At 40.7% G+C, this 21,317-nt stretch overlaps 1 protein-coding gene across 6 annotated transcripts in view; it reads left to right on the top strand.

The window, feature by feature from the left end:
- Arhgef3 (Rho guanine nucleotide exchange factor 3) overlaps window positions 1-21,317 on the top strand; it is a 321,024-nt gene that overhangs the window by 279,423 nt on the left and 20,284 nt on the right. For all 6 annotated transcript variants that reach the window (XM_058582175.1, XM_046452866.2, XM_046452868.2 and 3 more), the window contains 4 exons: window positions 14,222-14,392; window positions 18,308-18,370; window positions 20,784-20,880; window positions 21,042-21,118. In XM_058582175.1, the coding sequence (XP_058438158.1) occupies window positions 14,222-14,392; window positions 18,308-18,370; window positions 20,784-20,880; window positions 21,042-21,118 (408 nt within the window). The remainder of the gene's footprint in view (window positions 1-14,221; window positions 14,393-18,307; window positions 18,371-20,783; window positions 20,881-21,041; window positions 21,119-21,317) is intronic.

Here is a 21,317-nt window from a genome sequence, read left to right as displayed (position 1 = left end):
GTTTCTTTTATCTTTTGAGACAGAGTCTCACTAACTTGCTTAGGACCTTTCTAAGTTGCTGAGTTTGGCTTTGAACTTTCTATCCTCCTGCCTCCATCTCCTGAGCTGCTGGGATTGCAGGCATGTGCCACCATGCCCAGCTGTAGTTATTCTTAAAGTCCTGATGAAGTTTATTTTTTAAAGTGAAAATTGAGATTTGTCTAAGGCCTTAGACCCAAGTATCCTCTTTTAAACTCAAGCCCACAGAAATCATGCCATGACAGCAGAATACAACAGACACTAGTATGGCAATATGTAAATCAATGGATGTGTAACTGATGTGATTCTGCAATCTGTATATGGGGTAAAAATGGGAGTTCATAACCCACTTGAATCAAAGTGTGAAATATGATATATCAAGAACTATGTAATGTTTTGAACAACCAACAATAAAAAATAAAAAAAATAAAAAAGAAATCATGCCATGAAAAGGCTCACCCAATATAGCTGAACCATTTCAAGTGAGCCATTTTTTATTTTTCCCAAATACCGTGGCTTGGCAATATTATCCTTGCTTTCTGCATCCTTAAGAAAATTGTGGACCAGAACCCCAGACATGCCTTATGTGACAAAAATCCATGATTTGAGAACTCTTTGGGGTTCTTCCTTACCCACTTTCTGTCCGTGCTTCTTCACAGTTTAGCCAATATACCATGACTCCACAGAGCCCGTTCTGTTCCTGCCACTTTCCTGTAGATGCCATCCCTCTCCAGAGTTCATCCCCTTGGTGCCCATTCCTCTGTTAACTGTGCCAACAGTTGCTCCCAAATGAATCCCTCATCACCTAATTTGCTGTAGGTTTGGCTCTGTTTCTCTCAGTGGTTAGTCCCCTGGGCCCCTAGTTACACCCTGATCTTTTTTATGGAAGAACAGAGAAAAAGAGAATAAGGTCAACTGGGGAGCCAGATGAAGGACTGCAAAACTAGTGAAGAAGGATGTCTTTACCTGCTCTCTTTTATGACCAGTTCTGAGCCCCACTGGACAAGCTCATTGCCATCAGCTTCCCCTGGAAGAGTCATCACCACCTGATTCATACATGTCTGGTCTTTCACTGAGTTCTGCTTTTTGGTAATTCTTTAGCCTTCTTCTGCATTTGACTGTTTCTTCTGCATCCTAGTGACTGTGATTCAGGTTCACTCTGAGGCAATTTCTTCTCCTGATTATGGAACGTCCCCATCACTAGCCATCTCTTCCTGTTGTTTTCCCCAAGAATGTCCCACACTGTGCCCAGGAGGTCCTCATTCATTCCACAGGCACCGAATAAGACCTCACCAAGCACCATATTCTTCTTCCTGCCTTCCTGTTGCTCTGTTCTGTATGGAATTGCTTTCTTGTAGATTCATGGCAGAGATGGACTTAGGTTCCCATGTGGCAATAATGAGTTGGACCAGAGTAACTAGCCACCTGTCACCTACGGATGTCCCCCTACTCTCCTTCTAACACTGGTCCCTTTGCTTCACTTGCTATCATTGCTTTGCCTGAACTATAGACTTTTGTATTCATGCTCCTAGGAAAAGCAGCTTCTGTGTCTCCCACTGCAGCCCAGCTCTGATTATACATTGCTTTAAGATCCTCCATGATCTTGCCCTCACTGTCTTTCTTTTGGCTTCTCAGGCAATCTTCATTTCTTTTCTCCTGTTCTTGGGGATCCTACTCAGGAAATACCAGAGAAAATATTTGATCACCTTGGAAATTTGCATTGACCTGGAGAATTGGGAAAGAAAGAAGTCATGTCTGAAATCCAATAGACTAAGACCAAGCAAGGATGAGAAAGCCAGACCCGAGGGAAAACTGAAATGTAAAAATTGGTCTTCAAAGCTTCAAAGTCTTTTTTTTTTTTTCTTTTTTGGCAAAGGAATTTTTCTATTTACTTTTTTCAAATATGATGAATTGCTGACTCTAGCTGTACATATGGGACAGAAACAACCTGGCAGAAATAGAACAGTTATTCATATAGTTATGCATAAAGACACAAAAAGTACTTGAGTAACATGTTTATTCTCAAGTGTGTCCTGGTGGGAATGGAGAGGTCAGTGAATAGAAAATGCGCCCTGTGGGTTGTAGTCAGCCTTACACAGTATGTCCACGAATGATCCATGAAGCGTGGAGAATGCCATCTTGCCCATTAGGTATCTCTGCAGCTCACCTTGGGGCACGCAGTTCAACATTATTTCCATTCTGCATTCTGCAGCATTATTTTCAGTCCTAGCATCCCAGTAACTGCTCCCTGACTTTACTGTTTCCCTCAGCAGCTAGACTGGGTGTAGGTGCTAACATAGCTTGGGGAACAGGGAAGATAAGGAGGACAAGCAGGCCTCACAGGGATGTTCACTAAACCAATTTCATATCCTTCCGCAGTTTGTCTGGAGCTCCAGGACATTTCTAATAGGGAAGAAAGAGAAATTAGGAAAGTCTGGGCTGCCTGAGCCTCTAAGCAGCCATTCATCCTCACCCACATGTATATATTATTTATGCCTTTTCTCTTCCAAAAATGACTTGGGGCTGTCATGGAGCAGCTTGATTTTCTGTTGCAGAATTCCTTTTCCCTGGCTCCTGGCATCTTAGATGTGTATGGATCCCTTTGGATATCCAATTATGTCTCTCAGGTCAGGTTCCTTTTCATTGTAGGCTAAGAGATGACTAAGGCCCGAACACAATGCTTTCATCAATACAGGAGCTCTTAGAAGGTCTTCCTCTGGTTCCTTGGGAGAGCAGTTATCCCAGGAGGATATCAGGAGAGCTTTGGGCTGGCAGCCTCCCTCAAAAGACTAAAAGCCCCTCACAAATGTGAGTGGTCCTTGGAGCACACAGCAGGATTTGTTCTCTCTTGCCTCCCTGAACCCATATGGGCTGGGGGCTTGGGCCACAGCACAAAGGCTGCATTTGTGGATGTCGGGAAGGGACAGGCCGACGACTGCATGGCGCTCTGTCTGCTTCCTTTCCAGGAAGGTTAGTGGGTCTGTAGACTGGAGCACAGATGTCTGAATCCCTCCAGGCCTATAAATTCCCTCCCTGGACTGCAGGAGAGGAAAACCTGGCCCAGGTCTGAAAGGGGCCAGAGTGTACTCCCCTGGTGTGGAGTGGGAAGGTGAGCTTCCTGTGGGCTGGCAGCTTGATTTTCCCTGCCTCTCTTGTGACTGCTGTGCACAGCTGCAGGACTCATTTGCACTGAGTCCAGCACATGTGACAAAATGCTGTGCTCATTGCTCTGTGATGTAGCCCTTTATTCTCTTTGGACAGCAACTTTTTTTCTCTTCTGTTATGAAAGTATGTTCATTATGGAAAAAATACAGAAAAGAAAGAGACAAGAACATGGATAGCCTTCTACTCCAAAACTACCTCCTGTTCATATTTTAATAATTTTCTCCCAGTATTATTTGGGGTATAAGTACATAGCTTACATCCCCTGAGCCTACTTTGGGGTCACTCAGAGTCTCTCCACCTTCATCACTGTCTGTGTGATTGGCTGCCTTTGGGGTTATTGCCTTCGAGGTGACCACAGATGATCTGTGGCATCCGTGTTGGTCTCATGTGTTTCCAAGCTCTGCATTTAGGTGCAAAAATGTTCATATTTGTTACTGTTACAGTTTCTTTTGTGCATTGGGCCTTTCATTAAAGTTAAATAGCCCTAGCTGGGTGCAGTGGCACATGCCTATAGTCCCAGCAACTTGGGAGGCTGAGGCAGGAGGATCACAAATTTGAGACCAGCCTCAGCAACTTAGTGAGACTCTGTTTCAAAATAATAAAAAGGGCTGGGGTTGTGGCTTTATGGTAGAGCAAACCTAGGTTCACTCCCCAATATCATGTCAAAAAAAAAAAAGAGGCTGGGGATGTGGCTCAAGCGGTAGCGCGCTCGCTTGGCATGCGTGCGGCCCGGGTTCGATCCTCAGCACCACATACAAACAAAGATGTTGTGTCTGCTGAAAACTAAAAAATAATATTAAAATCTCTCTCTCTCCCTCTCTTAAAAAAAAAAAAAGAACAACTTAAATATCCCTATTTATTTCTTTTAATGCTTTTTTTTTCTTTGTTTGTTTTTGGCTTAGTATGTTTTGTTTCATCTATTTTCATCCTCCTCTTGTCATTTACCTGGATGAGAATTTTTTATGTAGGACAAGAAGTATTATATCCCCGTTGTTCTTGGAAAAATCTGATCTTTATGGACTGTGTATATATTATTTCAATGTGTTGATATGATTTATTTTACACAATTGGCCTATTGGTGAATATTTAGGCTGTGGATATTTTTGTATTGCTAACTATATTGAATATCATTTGAAGTTATTTGTCCTATTTTTTTAAAAAGTACCATCTATTTTGCTTTCTTTTGATTATATAACATAAAATTTAAAATTACACTGAAATACAAAAAAGGGAACAAAAGTCACTTGTAATCCTTCCTCCATATCACCAAAAAAGCTTGCATTAACCTTTCACTATGTACTCCGGAAGTAGTTCTTTTACTATATATATAGCGGCATGCATTTTTTTTTTCCTGTGTTAGAAGTGAACATAGGCCCTTGTACATGCTAGGAAGGCACTCTACCACTGAGCTACATCACCAGCAACATGCATATTTTTTAAAACCAAGTTCATAATCATACTGCTTTTTTTTTTTTGGTACCGTGGATTGAACCCAGGAATGCTTTACCACTGAGCTACATACCCAGTCATTTTTATTTTTTATTTTTGAGACAGTGTCTCACTAAGTTGCCTAGAAGACTAGCCTCAGTCTTCTTGCCTCAGTTGCCAAGTAGCTGTGATTGTAAGCATGTGCCACTTCACCCAGCTCATGGACCCAGTTCTTAATGGGTTCATAGAGTTTTGCCCAAAGGATATGGCAGTTTATTTAATCACACTCATATTGTTGAACATTTAAATGGCGCCCCTTTTTTTTTTCTTTTAACCTTTGTAGACAACATTGCTTTAAACATCCTGATCACAGATTTTGTGCGTTCTTGTGTGTGCCTGTATTTTTTTTTCTTTCCTTCAATTATATTCCTAGAGTGTAATTCCAATCAAAGGTTATGAACACAAAAAGGTAAAAAAAATTTTTTTTTATATTTTTCTTTTTGAACCTGGGGCCTTGTGCATGCTAGAAAAGTGCTCTGCCACTGAGCTATATCCCCAGCTTTTTTTATTTTTTTTTATTTTGAGGTAGGGTCTTGTTAAGTTGCCAAGGTTGGCCTCGAACTTAGGATCCTCCTGCTTTTACCTCTCAAGTTGCTGGGATTACAGGCACATGCCATTACACGCAGCCCCCAAAGTTATTTATCTGTGTCAATAGTGCCTAAAACTACACATTACTTAAAATGTGATAAAAAAAAATATTGGTAGTTGCCATTATTATCACTGTTATTATTAGAAACAGTGGCCATTGCTGCTCCTAGGGTCTCCCCAGGCGCTGACAGTGGGTACTTGCCTAGTGATGGGGCCTTGCCCTTCTTCTTTAACCAACACATCAGAACATGTATTCTGTCGCATTTCTCATGACTAAAATACTCAGGGTGACTCCCGGTGAACTGGGCTGTGTGAAATAATCGCACAAGAGACAGAGATACCTTTTTCTTTGGGTCCTGTGAAGCTCCTCTGACCTTTGGGGTTCGAAGAAAGAGAGAGGAGCAGGTGCTGAACCCTTTCATTGGGGAGAAACCATTCAAATGAGGCAAGGGGTCAGGTTTCAGAAGGTTGAATCTAGCCTCATGATGTCTGCTGTCAGCAGATTGACTGACATCTAGGAAGGCCACACCCAAAGGCAGAGCAAGAGAAGGGGACACACAAAGGGAGCTTCCATGGAACATTCTATCCCAAACAGAGCAAAGGGATAGGATTACAAAGGAATAGGTGAGTGTAGCTCAACCCCAGGGTGACAGCCTTTGACTTCCTGGGCAGGGACAACGCCCAAGTCACCTCGAAATATAGTGATTGGTCAGAGCCTCTTGCTTCAGGACTGGAAGGCATGAGTCATTCAGAGTGGCTCCCCACAGTACTCCTTCCCAACTCTGGCCCCTCCAGGGAGAATTGCTTGGTTTTAGAATGGTTCCTGATAACCACAGGCATGTACTCAACTAAGACTTGAAAATCTTATGTAATAAAGTATTTGAGGGAGAGATAGAGTTTAGTAGTGGCTTAGGGATGGAAGACATCAAGAAAGGCTGCCTTGCAAAGAGGGAGGGATTTGTGTTGGGTCTGGGATGGCTCAGAGCTGATAAGGATGAAGGGGAGAAAGGGCATTTCAGGGTTGAGATAGGAGCACACAAACGGATACCATCTAGATATGAGAAATAAATGATCTCACAAGGATACATGCTGTTCTGTACATTTGGCAGCCATGATTTTCTTCTTTAAGGACCTGCTACTTAGTCCCTTGGTTTGATCTCATAAGTCCTTGGCCCCTAGTTGCTTGGCAGTGTGGAGATGAACTTGGGGTTTGTGTGTATATATGTGTGTTGTGGGAAACAATCAGCAACCAGATCTACCTTGCTGTTACGAGGAAATGGTATAGCTGAGAAGGAACCTGAATTCTGTATGAGGAAGAACTTCTAGTTTTCTACTGTTCTTCATTATTCCTGGAGTAATAGCAAACCATTGTAAATAGTTGACTTGTAATTTAAAGCTTGCTGTTTCTTATTTTTAATAAGAACTCTCACGAGTTGATTAGCTACTATAATCTTGGTTCCATACAAAGCACTTTATGTTCATGACCTCATATCAGTACCTCACAGTCTCTGCAAGGTGGGCTTCATTACCACTTTACAGGGTAAAAACCTGAATGTTTAAACATGTGCCCAGAGTCACACAGCTGGTAAGTGGTGGAGCTGGGACTCTACAGGGTGTTCGGGGTGCCTTTCTCATGGCAGGCTCTGCAAAAAAAAAGTTTTAAAAAATTGGTCATAATAAAGCCTGCAATTTGTGGCTGGGGTTATGACTCAGTGGTAGAGCACTTGCCTCTCACGTGTGAGGCAGTAGGTTCAATCCTCAGCACCACATAAAGATAAATAAATAAAGGTATTATGTCCATCTACAACTGAAAAAAAATTAAAAAGAAAAAGCCTACAATTTGTCAGAATCTAAAAATAACCACCACACTTTGAAGCTGGAGCATCCTACCTCTCAGCTGTCCCTTACTTTGCATGGGGGCGGTGGGGAGAGTCATTGTTTTCAGTGAGGGGAATATTTTGTCATTAACATTAGCATACAAGGGCCTGTTGATGGTACCCTATGACATTGGTTGGGTAGCTGCCCCAGGCTTCTAGAAGGCTTCCTCACTTTGGGCTGGCTCAAAGCAAGTTGTATATTTTTTCCATACCGACACCAAATATTGTTTTCAGCTTTTCATTTATTTAACTTAGAATTTCTCTAAGCTACAAAAGGTTTCTCTTTGCACTGGCTCTTTGGATTTTGAAATGTACTGATTTTCAAATGATTGAGTGTCCTTTTACTATGTTTTTATTGGGCATTAATCTGAACCAAATTCTAGATATTTGATTTTATTTTTATAGTGTCACTTCTCACTCAGTGTTCTTATTCTTGCATATATGTCAACTGATTTTGGGTTTTTTTTTTTTAGTTAATATCTGTTCATTACAAGAAGTCTAAAAGATAAATGTAGAAAATTACGAAGTGGAAGATTAAAATCTCATCATCCAAGGGTGTAACCCCTGTTAATGTTTAGTGTTATTGTAAATCAAGAGCTTTCTTCTCTTGCCTACGTCTGTCTGTAAGGTTTGCCACTCATCATTAAGCTTTTCTGAAAAAGAATGTTTTTTGAACAACCATGGAATATTCCATTTTATGGTTACACTGTGACTTATTTAACTAATCACTGTTGTTGGGCACTTTTGGCTCTTCCCAGATCTCTTATAAATAGCACTATCCTTCTAATGGTTTTTCTCACTCTTTAAGTTATTCTTAATGAAGATCCTTCAAGGAGCTGTTTGGTCCAAGAAGCTCAGAGGTGTGTCTGCTGTTTGCTAACAGATGAAAACATACTGTAGTCCCTTTACCTATGATATCACTTTTCCCAGTTTATTACCTTGTAGTCAATAGTGATCTGAAAATATTACATGGAAAAATCCAGAAATAAATAGTTCATAAGTTTTAAATAACTTTTATTATAATATTAAAATTACTCCATTTGTGTTATACTTAAACTCTTACTATACCTCATTTATGAATTAAACTTTATGATACCTGTGATAGGTATATATAGGAAAAAGCATGGTGAATATTAGGTTCAGTACTCTCTGTGGTTTCAGACATCCACTGGGGCTCTTGGGACATATTCCCAGGGATAAGGAGAGACTACTGTATATAAACCAGCACTAATGGTAGCAGTACAGTCAAAAATCTAACAGTGGGGCTGGGGATATGGCTCAAGCGGTAGTGCGCTCGCCTGGCATGCATGCGGCCCGGGTTCGATCCTCAGCACCACATACAAAGATGTTGTGTCCGCCAAAAACTAAAAGAAATAAATACTAAAATTCTCTCTCTCTCCCTCCCCCCCTCTCTCTAAAAAAAAAAAAATCAAAAAAAAAAATCTAACAGTGATAGTTACCAACCACAACCACCTCCTGCTTGCTGAACACCAGGCATTTAGCTAAGCCTCTGACACTCTATATCATATCCAGTCCTCACTATAACATTACAACTTTGTGTGATACTTATTATCATGCCCCAGCCAGGTGTGGCACCACATACCCTTAATCCCAGTTTGCTTGGGAGATTGAGGCAGAGGGGTTGCAAGTTCAATGATAACCTGGGCAATTTACTGAGAACCCTTAAGGTAATAATTTTTTTAAGTGCAGTTCAGTGGTAGAGCTCTTGCCTAACCTGTACAAGGCCTAGGGTTGAATCCACAGTACCACAAAAAAAAAAAAAAAGTATCATGTTCCCATGCCACTTTTACAGATGAAGAAACTGAGTTCCAGAGAGAGAAAGGAAGTTTTCCAAGGTCCCTCAACCATTGAGTTGACTTGAAACCATGTTTACTTTACTCCAGAGCTTTTGTTCTTAACCGAAATCTGTGTTCTAGAGTTCAACATATGGGCTCCATTCCTATTCCAACACTATCGTGTGCCAGTTACTTAATCCTCTGGTCCTTTAATTTCTCATCTGTTAAAAGTGGAAGAGCCTGCCAATGCCTCTCCAGGGGCTGGCATGAGGGGCAAATGTGACATGGCTACACAACAGAGAAGTTTTCTTTTCTAACTTTCAGCTAATTTCTCTAATCAAGCATTTAGAAGAGTCCTCCAGAATGTGGTGGGAGAACATTTCACATTCCATTTAATAATGAACCCTTTGCTACCTAATAGAAATACAGTCAGGAGGGAACTTATGGAGGGTTTACCCATCTTGACCTCTCTTCGCTGGAGCATGTTATCTCTGGCTGTGGAAACTTTTCTGTTTTTGAAAAAGGATAGGGAGCACCCGGCTGAACAGACAGCATTAATAAATCAAATCTGTCCCAACATGTCTACCTGCTGGTGTACATTTCCTCTGACATGTGTAAAGGGCCTCCATTTTCCACCCGGACAGTCCCCTTTGAATGTGCAGTGTTTTTGCCACATACCCAGCTTGGGCATAAATGTGAACACCCATTTCCTAAATCTGCTTTACCTGTGTCTCTTGTGGCCATTGTTTTAGCTGCCAGTAATTATGAGGTCTAGGTTTTCAGGTCATTTGCTAGGCCAGATTTCCTCATGGAAACTCTTGCTTGTCCTGGATGGAACATTTTCTCATTTCAGTCCCAGAATCCCCATACCCCTGGAAATAGATCTATGTATATGTTTCTGTTTTTAGGTGGTCCCTCCCAAGTGTGGGTTTCTCCCTTCAAGGTGGACCTTGTTACCGTGGACCTAGGTACCATGGACCAGTGTTTCTCAACCCAGAGGATATTTGGCAGTGTCTACCGATGTTTTGATTGGTACAACTGGGGTGGAGTGCTACTAGCATCTAGTGGTCAGATTCCTAAATATCCTAGTGTCCAAGACAACCCCTCATTCATAAAACTGAAGTTTGATTGGTCAGTGATCACTGTTTGTTCCTAAAACAGAACAAATGCATTTTCTCTCCTTACTTGATTTCAACTCCTAGAAGGCAGGAACTGTATCTCCTCTCATTGAAACCTCCCCACAGTGCATGACTTGTGTGGAAACTGCATATGTAGCCCCCAAGAGCAGAAAATACTCAGGCTTTGGAACAAACATATCTGATTTTTGGATCCTGCCTGGGCAATTGCCTTAACTTCCCTCAGCCTCAAGTTTCCTCACAGGTAAAATGAAAACAAATCCCACCTTGCAGGGTAGGGGCAAGGATTGGAGAGATTGAATCAGAAGGTCTAAGCACAGGCAGGCACATAAAGGACTTCAGTGATAATACCCCCATGGGACTTGGAGTAACTTTAGGGTGATGAGAAATGTTTTAGAAGTAGGTAGAGGTAGAAGGTGTATAACACTGTGAGCTTATAAATGCTAATGACTTGTTCACTTTAAAAATGATTATGCTCTGTGCATTTCACCTCTGTTTTTGTAAAGATTAAGTCTTACAGGGCTGGGGTTGTGGCTCAGTGGTAGAGCACTTGCCTAGCATGTGTGAGATATGGGGTTTCATCCTCAACACCACAGAAAAATAAATAAAATAAAGGTATTATGTCCGTCTATAAATGTGGAGAGGGGGGAGGATTGAGTCTTACACCATACATGAAGATATTTCAAAGAAGAAGATAACATTGTTTTCCATGAATGTTAGCAAATGTAAGGGGGAAGTTTGGAAAGATATAGAACAGACTCAACAGTGGTTCCTTTTAGGAAATGGCCTTGGGGAAAGGAAGGAATTGCTACTTAATATTAAATGTCTGAGATGTCCGCATTATCTGAAATTTTAAAATTAGCATAAATTACTTCCAAACTGGGGAAGAAAGTCTGAAGTTGGTTAGGGACTGAAAATGTAAGGAGGTAGGAGGGTGATTCTTTTAAGTGAAAGTGGAAACTGTGTTTCATTTTGAATTTTCTTTTTGTGTGTGTTTTTCTTTCTTTCTGGGCTTTAATGCCTGTCTGGGATGCCTTCAAAACAGCAAATGGAGTTACTTGGTGACTCACTATGCATGTTTTGACCTTTCAGCAACTATGGTTAATTGATTCTGAGCACAGGGGATCTACATTCATTTAATCTGGTTACTGTTTATAAGGGACTGTTTTAAGAGATCATAAGGATTTGCGAGATGCCATTAGCGAACTGTGTATTGGGTGCACATGTTTTCTTGATCTCCTGCCCAGGTCTGCTCCAGCAATCCTAAGTTCTTGGTGCTCACAGAGGCCTGTGCCAGCCCAAGGAGCTTGTATTGCTACTTGCAAATGGCTAACTCCCAGCTTCCAGAAGGCTCTGGTAATACCTTGAAGCTCCTTGGAAGCTTCTCCTTACATTTTTCATTTATTCATTTTTTCTTAGGTCATAAAAAATTAAAAAGTAGGAAAATCAGAAATCACCTCTGATGAAAAAAATAGAATTTTGTGGCACTCCCATTTTATCTTTTCTCTTATGGACTTTTGCATAATTATTAAACAGTATTCATATGCAGATTTTAAATTATCTCAGAATTCTTTTATTGGCTAGAATAATATTCCATTAAGCAAGTAACTTATTTAAAAAAAAAACCCTTATATTGGATGGTTCCTTTAAAAAATATTCTCTTAGCCAGGTGCATTGGTGCACATCTGTAGTCCCAGCTCCTTGAGAGGCTGAGGTAGGAGGATTACTTGAGCCCAGGAGCCCAGGGGTCAGCCTGAGCAACAGAGCAATACCGTATTAAAAAACAACCATAAAAACAAACAAATAAAAACTCTACTTTATTGGATTTTATTGTTGAATTTCAAAATAATTGGGAGCTACCTTACCTTAGAACGTCTTAGTGATCTTGGCTCATATGTCACATGCAAAATCAGTTCCTGCCCTTGGGAAGTTTATAAAACAGGTGACCAGTATATATAGTAAAAAGTGATCATTGCTATATCAGAGGTATGTCCAAATTGCTCTGGGAGAGGAGGACAAGCGAACATTAGTGAAGGTTTCCTAGAGGAGATGGTATTTGACTTATATTCTGAGTTAACTGTAAAATATAAGAAATGCATTCTAGGGCTAGGGATGTGGCTCAAGCGGTAGCACGCTCGCCTGGCATGCGTGCGGCCCGGGTTCGATCCTCAGCACCACATACAAACAAAGATGTTGTGTCCACTGAAAACTAAAAAAATAAATAAATATTAAAAAAAAAAAAAAAGAAATGCATTCTAGAAACAGAAGATTTGAAGGGAGCACAAAAAGATGGCAAAGCATGTCACACTGAGGGGATGGCAAATAGCCTAGTATGGCTGAAGAATAGGGGGATTGTGGGTGAGTGGCAGGATGTGATCCTAAGTACATAGCCTGTAGTCAGATTACAAGAGGCCTTCTGTGACAAGCTAAGGAGTTGGAACTTGACATAGAAGGCCACAGGGAATGGTGGCAGGGAACACTTGTTAAATAACAATATGGTTTTTGAGCACAGTCATACCTCATTGCTTTGGAAAAGTTTCCAGTGAGTGTGTTGAAATCTTGAAGGATGAGGACTAAAGATGATGCATTTAACTTCCTTCCTGATGATTGTTTCTGTCATGAGAAAGCACCATGGTAGCATATTTCTGCCACAGGGTTGGACTTTGGGTGGTTAGACCACTCCATCATCATTTGCTGCTAAAATGGTACTTATTATGTATGTTAACTGGGACTTTTTGAGTTGACAGGACTCCAGCTGAGATCAATGTAAATAGGGGTAATGTAATAGCCCATGTAACTAAAATATCCAAAGGTGGCTCTTCCTGGCGTCAGGCATAGTGGAATCCAGGGTTTCAAAACACTAGTGTTGGCAAAGCTCATTACATTTCTGCTGCTGCTGTCAGTCAGTCTCTCCATCCTTTATTCTGTGTGTCCCTTCCTTTTCTCCTGTTGCAGATAGATTCTCCTTTGTGACATGGGAGAGTTACTATAAGAAGCCCCTGCCGAAGTTATCTCCTGAGCTCACAATTCCCCTTTTCTTTTTTTTTTTTTTAATAATTTTTTTCAGTTATACATGGACACAGTATCTTTATTTTGTTTACTTATTTTTATATGGTGCTGAGGATGGAACTTAGAGTCTCTCACGTGCAAGGCGAGCGCTCTACCACTGAGCCACAACCTCAGCCCCCCCCCTTCTTTTATAAACCATGTAGCAAATTTCCAGGACTCAGTGCCCAACCCTGAAGCAGGGTTGGAACACTCTAACTGGTCAAGTCTGGTGGAGTCCACCCAAACTAAGTGCAGTGGAATGCCCAGGGATAGTGGAAGTGCTGTTGGTAGGAGGAGGGGAGTAGGTGTGAGGCCTGATGTTTTTTGTTGTTTTGTTTTTTTAATATTTTCTTTTAGTTGTAAATGGACATAATACCTTTATTTTATAGATTTATTTTTATGTGGTGCTGAGGGTCAAACCTAGTGCCTCACACATGCTACCCCTGAGCTACAAACCCAGCACCCTGCCTCCCTTTTTTAAGATTTCTTTTTAACTTTGTTTTTTTTTTTTTTTAAGAGAGAGAGAGAGAATTTTTTTTAAATATATATTTTTTTAGTTTTCGGCGGACACAACATCTTTGTTTGTATGTGGTGCTGAGGATTGAACCCAGGCTGCACGCATGCCAGGCGAGCGCGCTACCGCTTGAGCCACATCCCCAGCCCCTTAACTTTGTTTAAAAAAAAAATGTGGTACTGAGGATGGAACCCAGTGCCTTACCCAAGCAAGGCAAGTGCTCTACCACAACCTCAGCCCATCATCCCTTGTCCTTCTGAAGAGGGGAAGTGGCCTTTGGAAACAAGTAGAGCTCACCATTCTTTTGGGAGCTGCTGTTGCCCAGGAGTTTGGCCTGACGTGTTTTGGTGTTGTAGTACACTGAGTGTCCAGGTTGCATAGAACTGGACACTCTCAGCACGTGTGGAACATGTCCAGTTTTATTTAGCACGTAGACTCAAGACAATGCCCTGCTTCCTAAAGGCCCTGTGGTCCCGTCCTTTCTTTTTTGCAAATATATGATTTATGTTCCATCAGCAACAGGAAGCTGCTCAAAGGATCCACCTAGTTCTGCTGCTGACCCCATGATGGCTTGTTCTTCTCATTGTTTAGCGTTCCATTAGCTTCCGCAGCGAGAGCCGCCCTGACATCCTCGCCCCCCGACCCTGGTCCAGAAATGCCTCTTCCTCAAGCACCAAGCGGAGAGACAGCAAGCTGTGGAGCGAGACCTTCGATGTGTGTGTCAATCAAATGCTTACATCCAAGGAGATCAAACGGCAGGAGGTATGTTCCTGTATCTGCCAGGGAGGTGCCCTGCAGGGGAGCATCTTGCAGGGTCTGCACCGCAGTCTCCAAATCTAGTGGAAGGAACTGAGAAATACCTGTGTCCAGCTGGGTGGGTGTGGCCCCCCCACTTTAAAAAGACACTGATGTGAAAATCTAGAGTTTACAGGATGTTAAAACCAAGTGCCTATATAAGATTCTGAAGTTCACAAAAACAATCCTTTCCATTATATTTTGAGAGCAGCCTCTAGAATATTTTATCATATTTAGTTTATAGGCCTGGGTGTAGCTCAGTAGTAGACCACTTGCTTAGAATGCAAGAACCGGAGTTTAATCCCTAGCAATGCAAAAAGATAAAATTTAAAATTTAAAAATTCAGATTATAGAACTTTGATTCAGCTTTGCAGAAAACTTCTTTCTAGAGCATAGTTAATTCCATTCTTTATGAGCTTTCTGTATCAATTACCCTAACAATTAGCTGCGATGACATTATACTTTTTAGAATGTTTGTCATACGCCAGGCTATGCTAAGCACTCTGCATTGTGCATCTTCTAATGAGATCTCTTCTGCAATTTCTATTTTTTTGTAGAGAACTTGACATTGGCAAAAGGGGAACTTGAAAATTTTTTTTGACTAAGCAGTTCCTTTCTAGGAAATCTGCCAGGACTGCTTGTATATAGGTGAAAAGATATATGTGCAAGATTACTTGTTACAGTAATATTTATAATTGTACTAATTTAGAAGGAGCCTAAACAACTATTATTAGAAACCAGTCTAAATAAATGAAATAATGCTTCCCTCAATGGCACATGCCTCTAATCCCAGCTGCCAGGAGCCTGAGGCAGAAGAATTAAGAGTTCAAAGCCAGCCTCAGCAAAAGTGAGGTGCTAAGCAATTCAGTGAGACCTCGTCTCTAAATAAAATACAAAATATGGCTGGGGATGTGGCTCAGTGGTCAAGTGTTCTTGAGTTCAATCCCTGGTACCAAATAAATAAATAAAATACTATGCAACTGTAGAGACACATGAAGAAGTGCTGATATGTATGTTTGGCTAAGTGGATAAGGCAAGTAACAAAATAGGATGTAGACTATGCTACCATGTATATAAAAATAGAAAAATTAATATATTTATGTATTTGCTTATAGAACCATAAAATATTTCTGGAAGACTACTCAAGGAACTGTCAACAGTGTTGCCTCCTGGGGTGGCTGGAAGGAAGTGAGAAGGACAGTTTTTACCATGTGCCCATTTGTGCACTATAAATTTTATGCCATGTAAATGTATTACCTATTCAACAATTAATAAATGAAGGCTTTGAAAATAATACATGCACTGAAAAAAGTCCTGTGAAGAAATATCTGGTTAATGTGATATTGTGATGTATTTGGTCTTCATCCCCATTTCCTGGCATATAACTCATATCTTCAGAGTGGCATTTTGTTTGTTGATAGATTGACCAACCTTTGGTAGAATCCAGATGGAGGCTGGTTACCAATGAGACCAAGGCAAGATAGATGGTTGCAACTGAAAGTCTAACCTCTGGGGAAGGGAAAGGGGTTGAAGGTTAAGTTGATAACTAATGGCCAGTGATTTAGTGAAGCCTCCATTAAAAATAATAATAATAAGGTTTGGAAAGCATCCAGATTGCTGAACATATGGAGGTTCTTAGAGGGTATGTGCCTGGATGAGGCATGGAAGCTCCACACCCTTTTCCCTGTACTCCAGCATGTTCATCTCTTCATCTTTGGTGTTCATTGATATCCTTTGTAATATCCTTTAAAATAAACTGGTAAACCTAAGTGCTTCCCTGAGTCTGGTGAGCCCCTCTGGCAAATTAATAAAACCTGAGGAGAGGGTAATGGGAACCCTGATTTATAGCAGATTGGATTTTGGATTGGCATCTGACAGGGGATATAGTCTTGGGGACTGAGTTCTCAACTTGTGGGATCTGATGCTGTCCCCAGGTACATAGTGTCAAAATTGAATTAGGAGAGGCCCAACTGGTGTCCACTGCAAAATTGATGGCTTGTTCAGTATGTGGGGGAAAGCCCCACATACTGGATATCAGAAGTGATATGTGTTGTGAGAGTATGGGAGAAACTGAGTTTGTTATTCTTGTGTTCTCAACAGTTAACAAGATGCTATTATGGATTATTTAAAGTTTTTATTCTTTATGCTTCTCTATATTTTCCCAAAAGTTAATAGGTTACATATACAATTTGTACAATCTGACACTGAGAAAGGGGAAGGAAGGGAAGAAAAGAAGGATGGATTCCATAGATGAGGACATTATTAAGGCATGGTGAGCAGGAGGTCACCACCTAGTATATTATAGAGTCAGGATTCAAACTTGGCTCCTTTTCTGCACCAAATCCCATGGTGTATTTCCAAGTGTGGAGGTCTATGGTTTGCCTCTCTTAGAGGGCACATTTGACCAGTCTGTATAAGTGAGCTCTGGTAAAACAGATGGACAAGGAGATCTGACGAAGATCCACATTAAGGCTAATCAGTTATTTTGAGCCCATCATTTTCCTAGAGTTATGTACCACGGGTGATGGGTGCACAGCACAGGACTTCCTGACTATTTCTGTCACTTTTTTATTTTTTTTTGGGGGGGGGGATAGTAGGATGTGGGTAGATGTGATACTGGGGATTAAATTCAGGAACACTCTACCACTGAGCTACACCCCCAGCCCTTTTTGTTTTATTTTGACCTAGACACTTGCTAAGTTGCTAAGGCTGGCCTAGAACTTTCTACACTCCTGCCCCAGTCTCCCAAGTCACTGGGATTACAGGCCTGCACCACCTTGCCTGGCCTATTTTTTGTAACTTTTCATGTGAATCTATAATTATTTAAAAATAAAAAGGTAAATAAAGTAGAATAAAAAGCCATGGGGTTTTCTGGACCTCAGAGGGGTTGGGCCCTTGGGCTACTCTCCTGCCCCCACATTCGATGTCCTGCCCTGCAGTAGTCCTTGACCTATTGCCACAGACTTGTCCTTTAATAACATAATGTTTGCCAAGGATTTAGATCCTCTGATGTAAATGTTCTGTGCGTCATAGCTCTCTAAATTATGATGGCTTAATAGAGCCAAATTAGAAATGACCCATTTATACACTCTTGCACACAGTCTGCTCCTATAGTTTTATTTAGTGTACCTGGTGGAGTTCAGAAGTACTTTAGAATGAATTAACTTCACCAGTTTTTATTTAGAGTGATGAAGTTTTGGATTCTTTGTACAATCCCAATCTCAAAACAAAACAACTAGAAGCTAAGAGGAGGATAGGATTTTTTTTTTAATAGGGTTTGAACCTGGGGTGTTCTACCACTGAGCTATATCCCCGGACTTTTTTATTTTATTTTTGAGGCAGGATCTCACTAAGTTGCCAAGGCTGGCCTCAAATTTACAACTGTCCTGCCTCAGCCTCCTGAATTGCTGGGATTACAGGCATGCACCCCTGCGCTCATCTGACAAATCGGTGATAGGAATAAAGCTTTCTACTAAGATTCATCTTTTGTTGAGTAAGAGAGAGGCAAACTGTGAAGGCCCAGCCAATAATGTTGCCAGGTCCATTACTGAGAACAGACCCTAAATCCTTTCTTAGGATTAACATTCATAACAAAGATGCAGAATCCATGGCTCAAACTGAAACACGGAAGATGACTGTTAAATTGTAAATTTGTGGCAGTACTTTCTCCCACAGAGAAGTCCATTATGCAGAAATGCTGTAATATCTTTTCTTTGCAGGTGTTAGCTAGTAGGTACATTTTCTTTAGATTGATTTAACTTTTCAAGAATCCTTTTTAAATAAAGTAGAGATGGATTTTTGAGTACTAGAACTGGCACTGTTTGAATTTGGTCTCATAAAGGAAGGGAAAATTCATTAAATATATTTCATCTTTTTTTTCAGGCAATCTTTGAACTTTCTCAAGGAGAAGAAGACTTGATAGAGGACTTGAAATTAGCAAAAAAGGTAAACTAAAAGCCAATAGTTTTATTTAGTGTACCTGGTGGAGCTCAGAAGAATCTCAAAAGTGGATGAAGTACTCATTTTAGTCACTTCATATTTTTCCCCTCTGAATAATTTCATAATACTCAGATGATACTTTATGAACACCTTCTTCATGACTAAGACAGGTCATCAGAAATTGAGAAGAACCTGTGACCATAAACCAAGCAGTGGGAAATGGTTCAAAGAAAAAGGTAGAATAGCTCTCTGCACCTGGCACGTGTAGGAGTTCACCTCTTCATGTCTCTGGTGTACCTCAAAGAATATATAAGTTTAAATCAGAAAGTGTCCGTGGATGCCTGTCCTAGAAATCTCACATGCAGGGCCTCTTTGTCTGTGGAAGAGAATGGATGTCTTAAACAGGAACTGTATCTTAGAAAAAAGGCATTTGAAGCTGGGCATGGTGGTGCATGCCTGTTATCCTAGTGACTTAGGCTGAGGCAGAAGTTTAAGGCCAACCTGGTAACTTAGTGAGACCCTATCTTAAAATGAAATAAAAAAATAAAAAAGACTGGGAATGAAGCGTAATGATAAAGCACCACTGGGTTCAATTCCTAGTACAAGGGGAAGGAAGACATATGAATCTCAAAAGTGGATGAAGTACTGAAATGAGGCAATTGTATAACTGTTGTAAGTTAGGGTTTTTTCTATGGAAACTGGATTGGGGTTTTTGTTTGTTTGTTTGTTTTGCTTTGTTGATTTAGTGCTGGGAATTGGATCCAGGACCTTGAGCATGCTACACACACATACACTACCACTGAACCATGCTCTAGCCAGAAACTTATTTTTTAATTAACATTGTGTGGGAGGAGCAGGGGGGAATACCCTGGCCTTGTAGAATGTACATTCTTGACAATGAGCTTTCCTTCAAAATTTTTTCCATTCCAGCAATACCAGGCCACTGCACCACATTCCATTCCCATAGCTTGGAAATTAATCCAGACTCCTTCATCCTGATATTCATGGCATCCTCAAATAATTATTGGGAAGGAAGGATGTTTCCCTTCTTTGAGGGGTCGTTAGTACAGCTTTCTGTTAATGTGAACCCCTACCTCCAGCGTTCCTGATATGGCCATCCAAGCTATACTTGGATACAGCCAAGAAACAGAGTTTCAGTCAGGGCTGGAGGAAGGGGAGGAGATCAGAGAGGACCAAAAAGGCTCTTCACTCTAAGAGACATTGTGCTGATTCTATGTTCAACTCATCTCACCTGGATCAAGTTCTCCCAGATGCTAGCGTCTTCCTAGCAACACTTCTCTTCCTTCCAACCCTCTTTATCTACCCGTCTTCTAGGCACCACCACAAATCTCAATTCTTTCTTCTATAATATTTATTTTATTATTTTTTTATTATTGCCTCCTTCTTTGTGCCAAGTGGCTCATCTTTAAAACTTTCCTTTGTCAGTGCACTTTTAATCTTCTGGCTGTCTAGAGCACTTACGACTTGATCTTCTTTCTTGTCATATAAACATCTCTCCCATTGTTAATCTTGAGTAGTTTTGTTGTTGTTGTTTTTGTTTTGTTTGTTTTTGGTACCAGGGACTGAACTCAGGAACATTCGTCCACTGAGCCACATCCCCACTCTTGTTTTATATTTTATTTAGAGACAGGGTCTCACTGAGTTGCTTAGTGCCTCACTTTTGCTGAGGCTGGCTTTGAACTCATAGTCTTCCTGCTTCAGCCTCCTGAGCCACTGTGATTACAGATGTGTTCCACCATGCCTGGCTTGAATAGATTTTTAAACATGTATTTAATTTTCCATGCATTTAAAAAAAAAATCTTTCCAGATGGGTGTAATGGTACACACCTGTAATCCCAGTGACTTGGGAGGCACAGGTGGGAGGATCACAAGTTTGAAGCCAGCCTCAGCAACTTAGTGAGGCCCTAAGCACTTAGTGAGACCCTATCCTAAAATAAATAATAAAAGGGCTTGGAATATTGCTCAGTGGTAAAATGTCCTTGGGCTCAATCCCCAGTACCAAAAAAAAAAAAAAAAAGTGCCAGTCATTTTTTTTTTCTTTCTTTTAACTATGTACTGATTTGCAAAAGAGCTTCTGGTAGCTAATTTTGAATAAAGTGGGAGTTTTTCAAGCTGTAGGATCTTGGTGATTTTGAAAACATTATAATAACCAAATCTATATCAAGGACTTATGCTCCTTCTACTTTGGTTTATCAGTGACCACAAAAGGCTCAAGGAGTCCTGGATTCTCCTCTCCTCCAGCTACTCCTGTCTGCTGTTTCTGCAGCACTATGGGAGAAGTTGTTAGGAGAACTAGATTTTTTTGTTGTTGTTGTTGTTGTTAATCACATAGCACCTCTTAGATACTAGTTCCTCTGAATTTAAATGTTTGTGTCCATCTCTTGTCCTTCTTATGCAGGCCTATCATGACCCCATGCTGAAACTCTCCATCATGACAGAACAAGAGTTGAACCAAATTTTTGGAACACTGGATTCTCTAATTCCTCTACACGAAGGTATCGTTTTATTCCTGGGATGAGTTGTGACTTGTAGCTTAGTTGACTTGTCTTACAACAAGTCAGTGATTATGTAATAATGTGAATAACCCAGAACTGCTTCCAGCTGTGTTCATATTTGAATGCCTAACGAAATAAGCATTCTGTTTATTTTTTGCCAGAGCTTCTTAGTCAGCTTCGGGATGTTCGGAAGCCTGATGGCTCAACAGAACACGTTGGTCCCATCCTCGTGGGCTGGGTAAGAAAAGTTCTGTGGACTTAGTTGAAGACAGATTTCCTTTTTTTTTTTTAATTTTAATTTTTATTTTCTTGGGGAGTGGGGAGGGGAGACGTGCTATGGATTGAACTCAGGGCCTCATACATGCTAGGCAAGATTTCCATAATTTAGATGGAATTTCATTATACCTAGACTTTTCTTATTGGCAAATATTGGTTTT

The sequence above is a fragment of the Marmota monax genome, unplaced genomic scaffold (genome assembly GCF_021218885.2).
Source record: "Marmota monax isolate L192 unplaced genomic scaffold, Marmota_monax_Labrador192_F-V1.1 WCK01_AAM20220418_F8-fsc00042, whole genome shotgun sequence".
NCBI lineage: Eukaryota > Metazoa > Chordata > Mammalia > Rodentia > Sciuridae > Marmota > Marmota monax.
The sequence above is the reverse complement of the archived record's forward strand: the minus strand, read 5'-3'. Positions and strand labels throughout refer to the sequence as shown.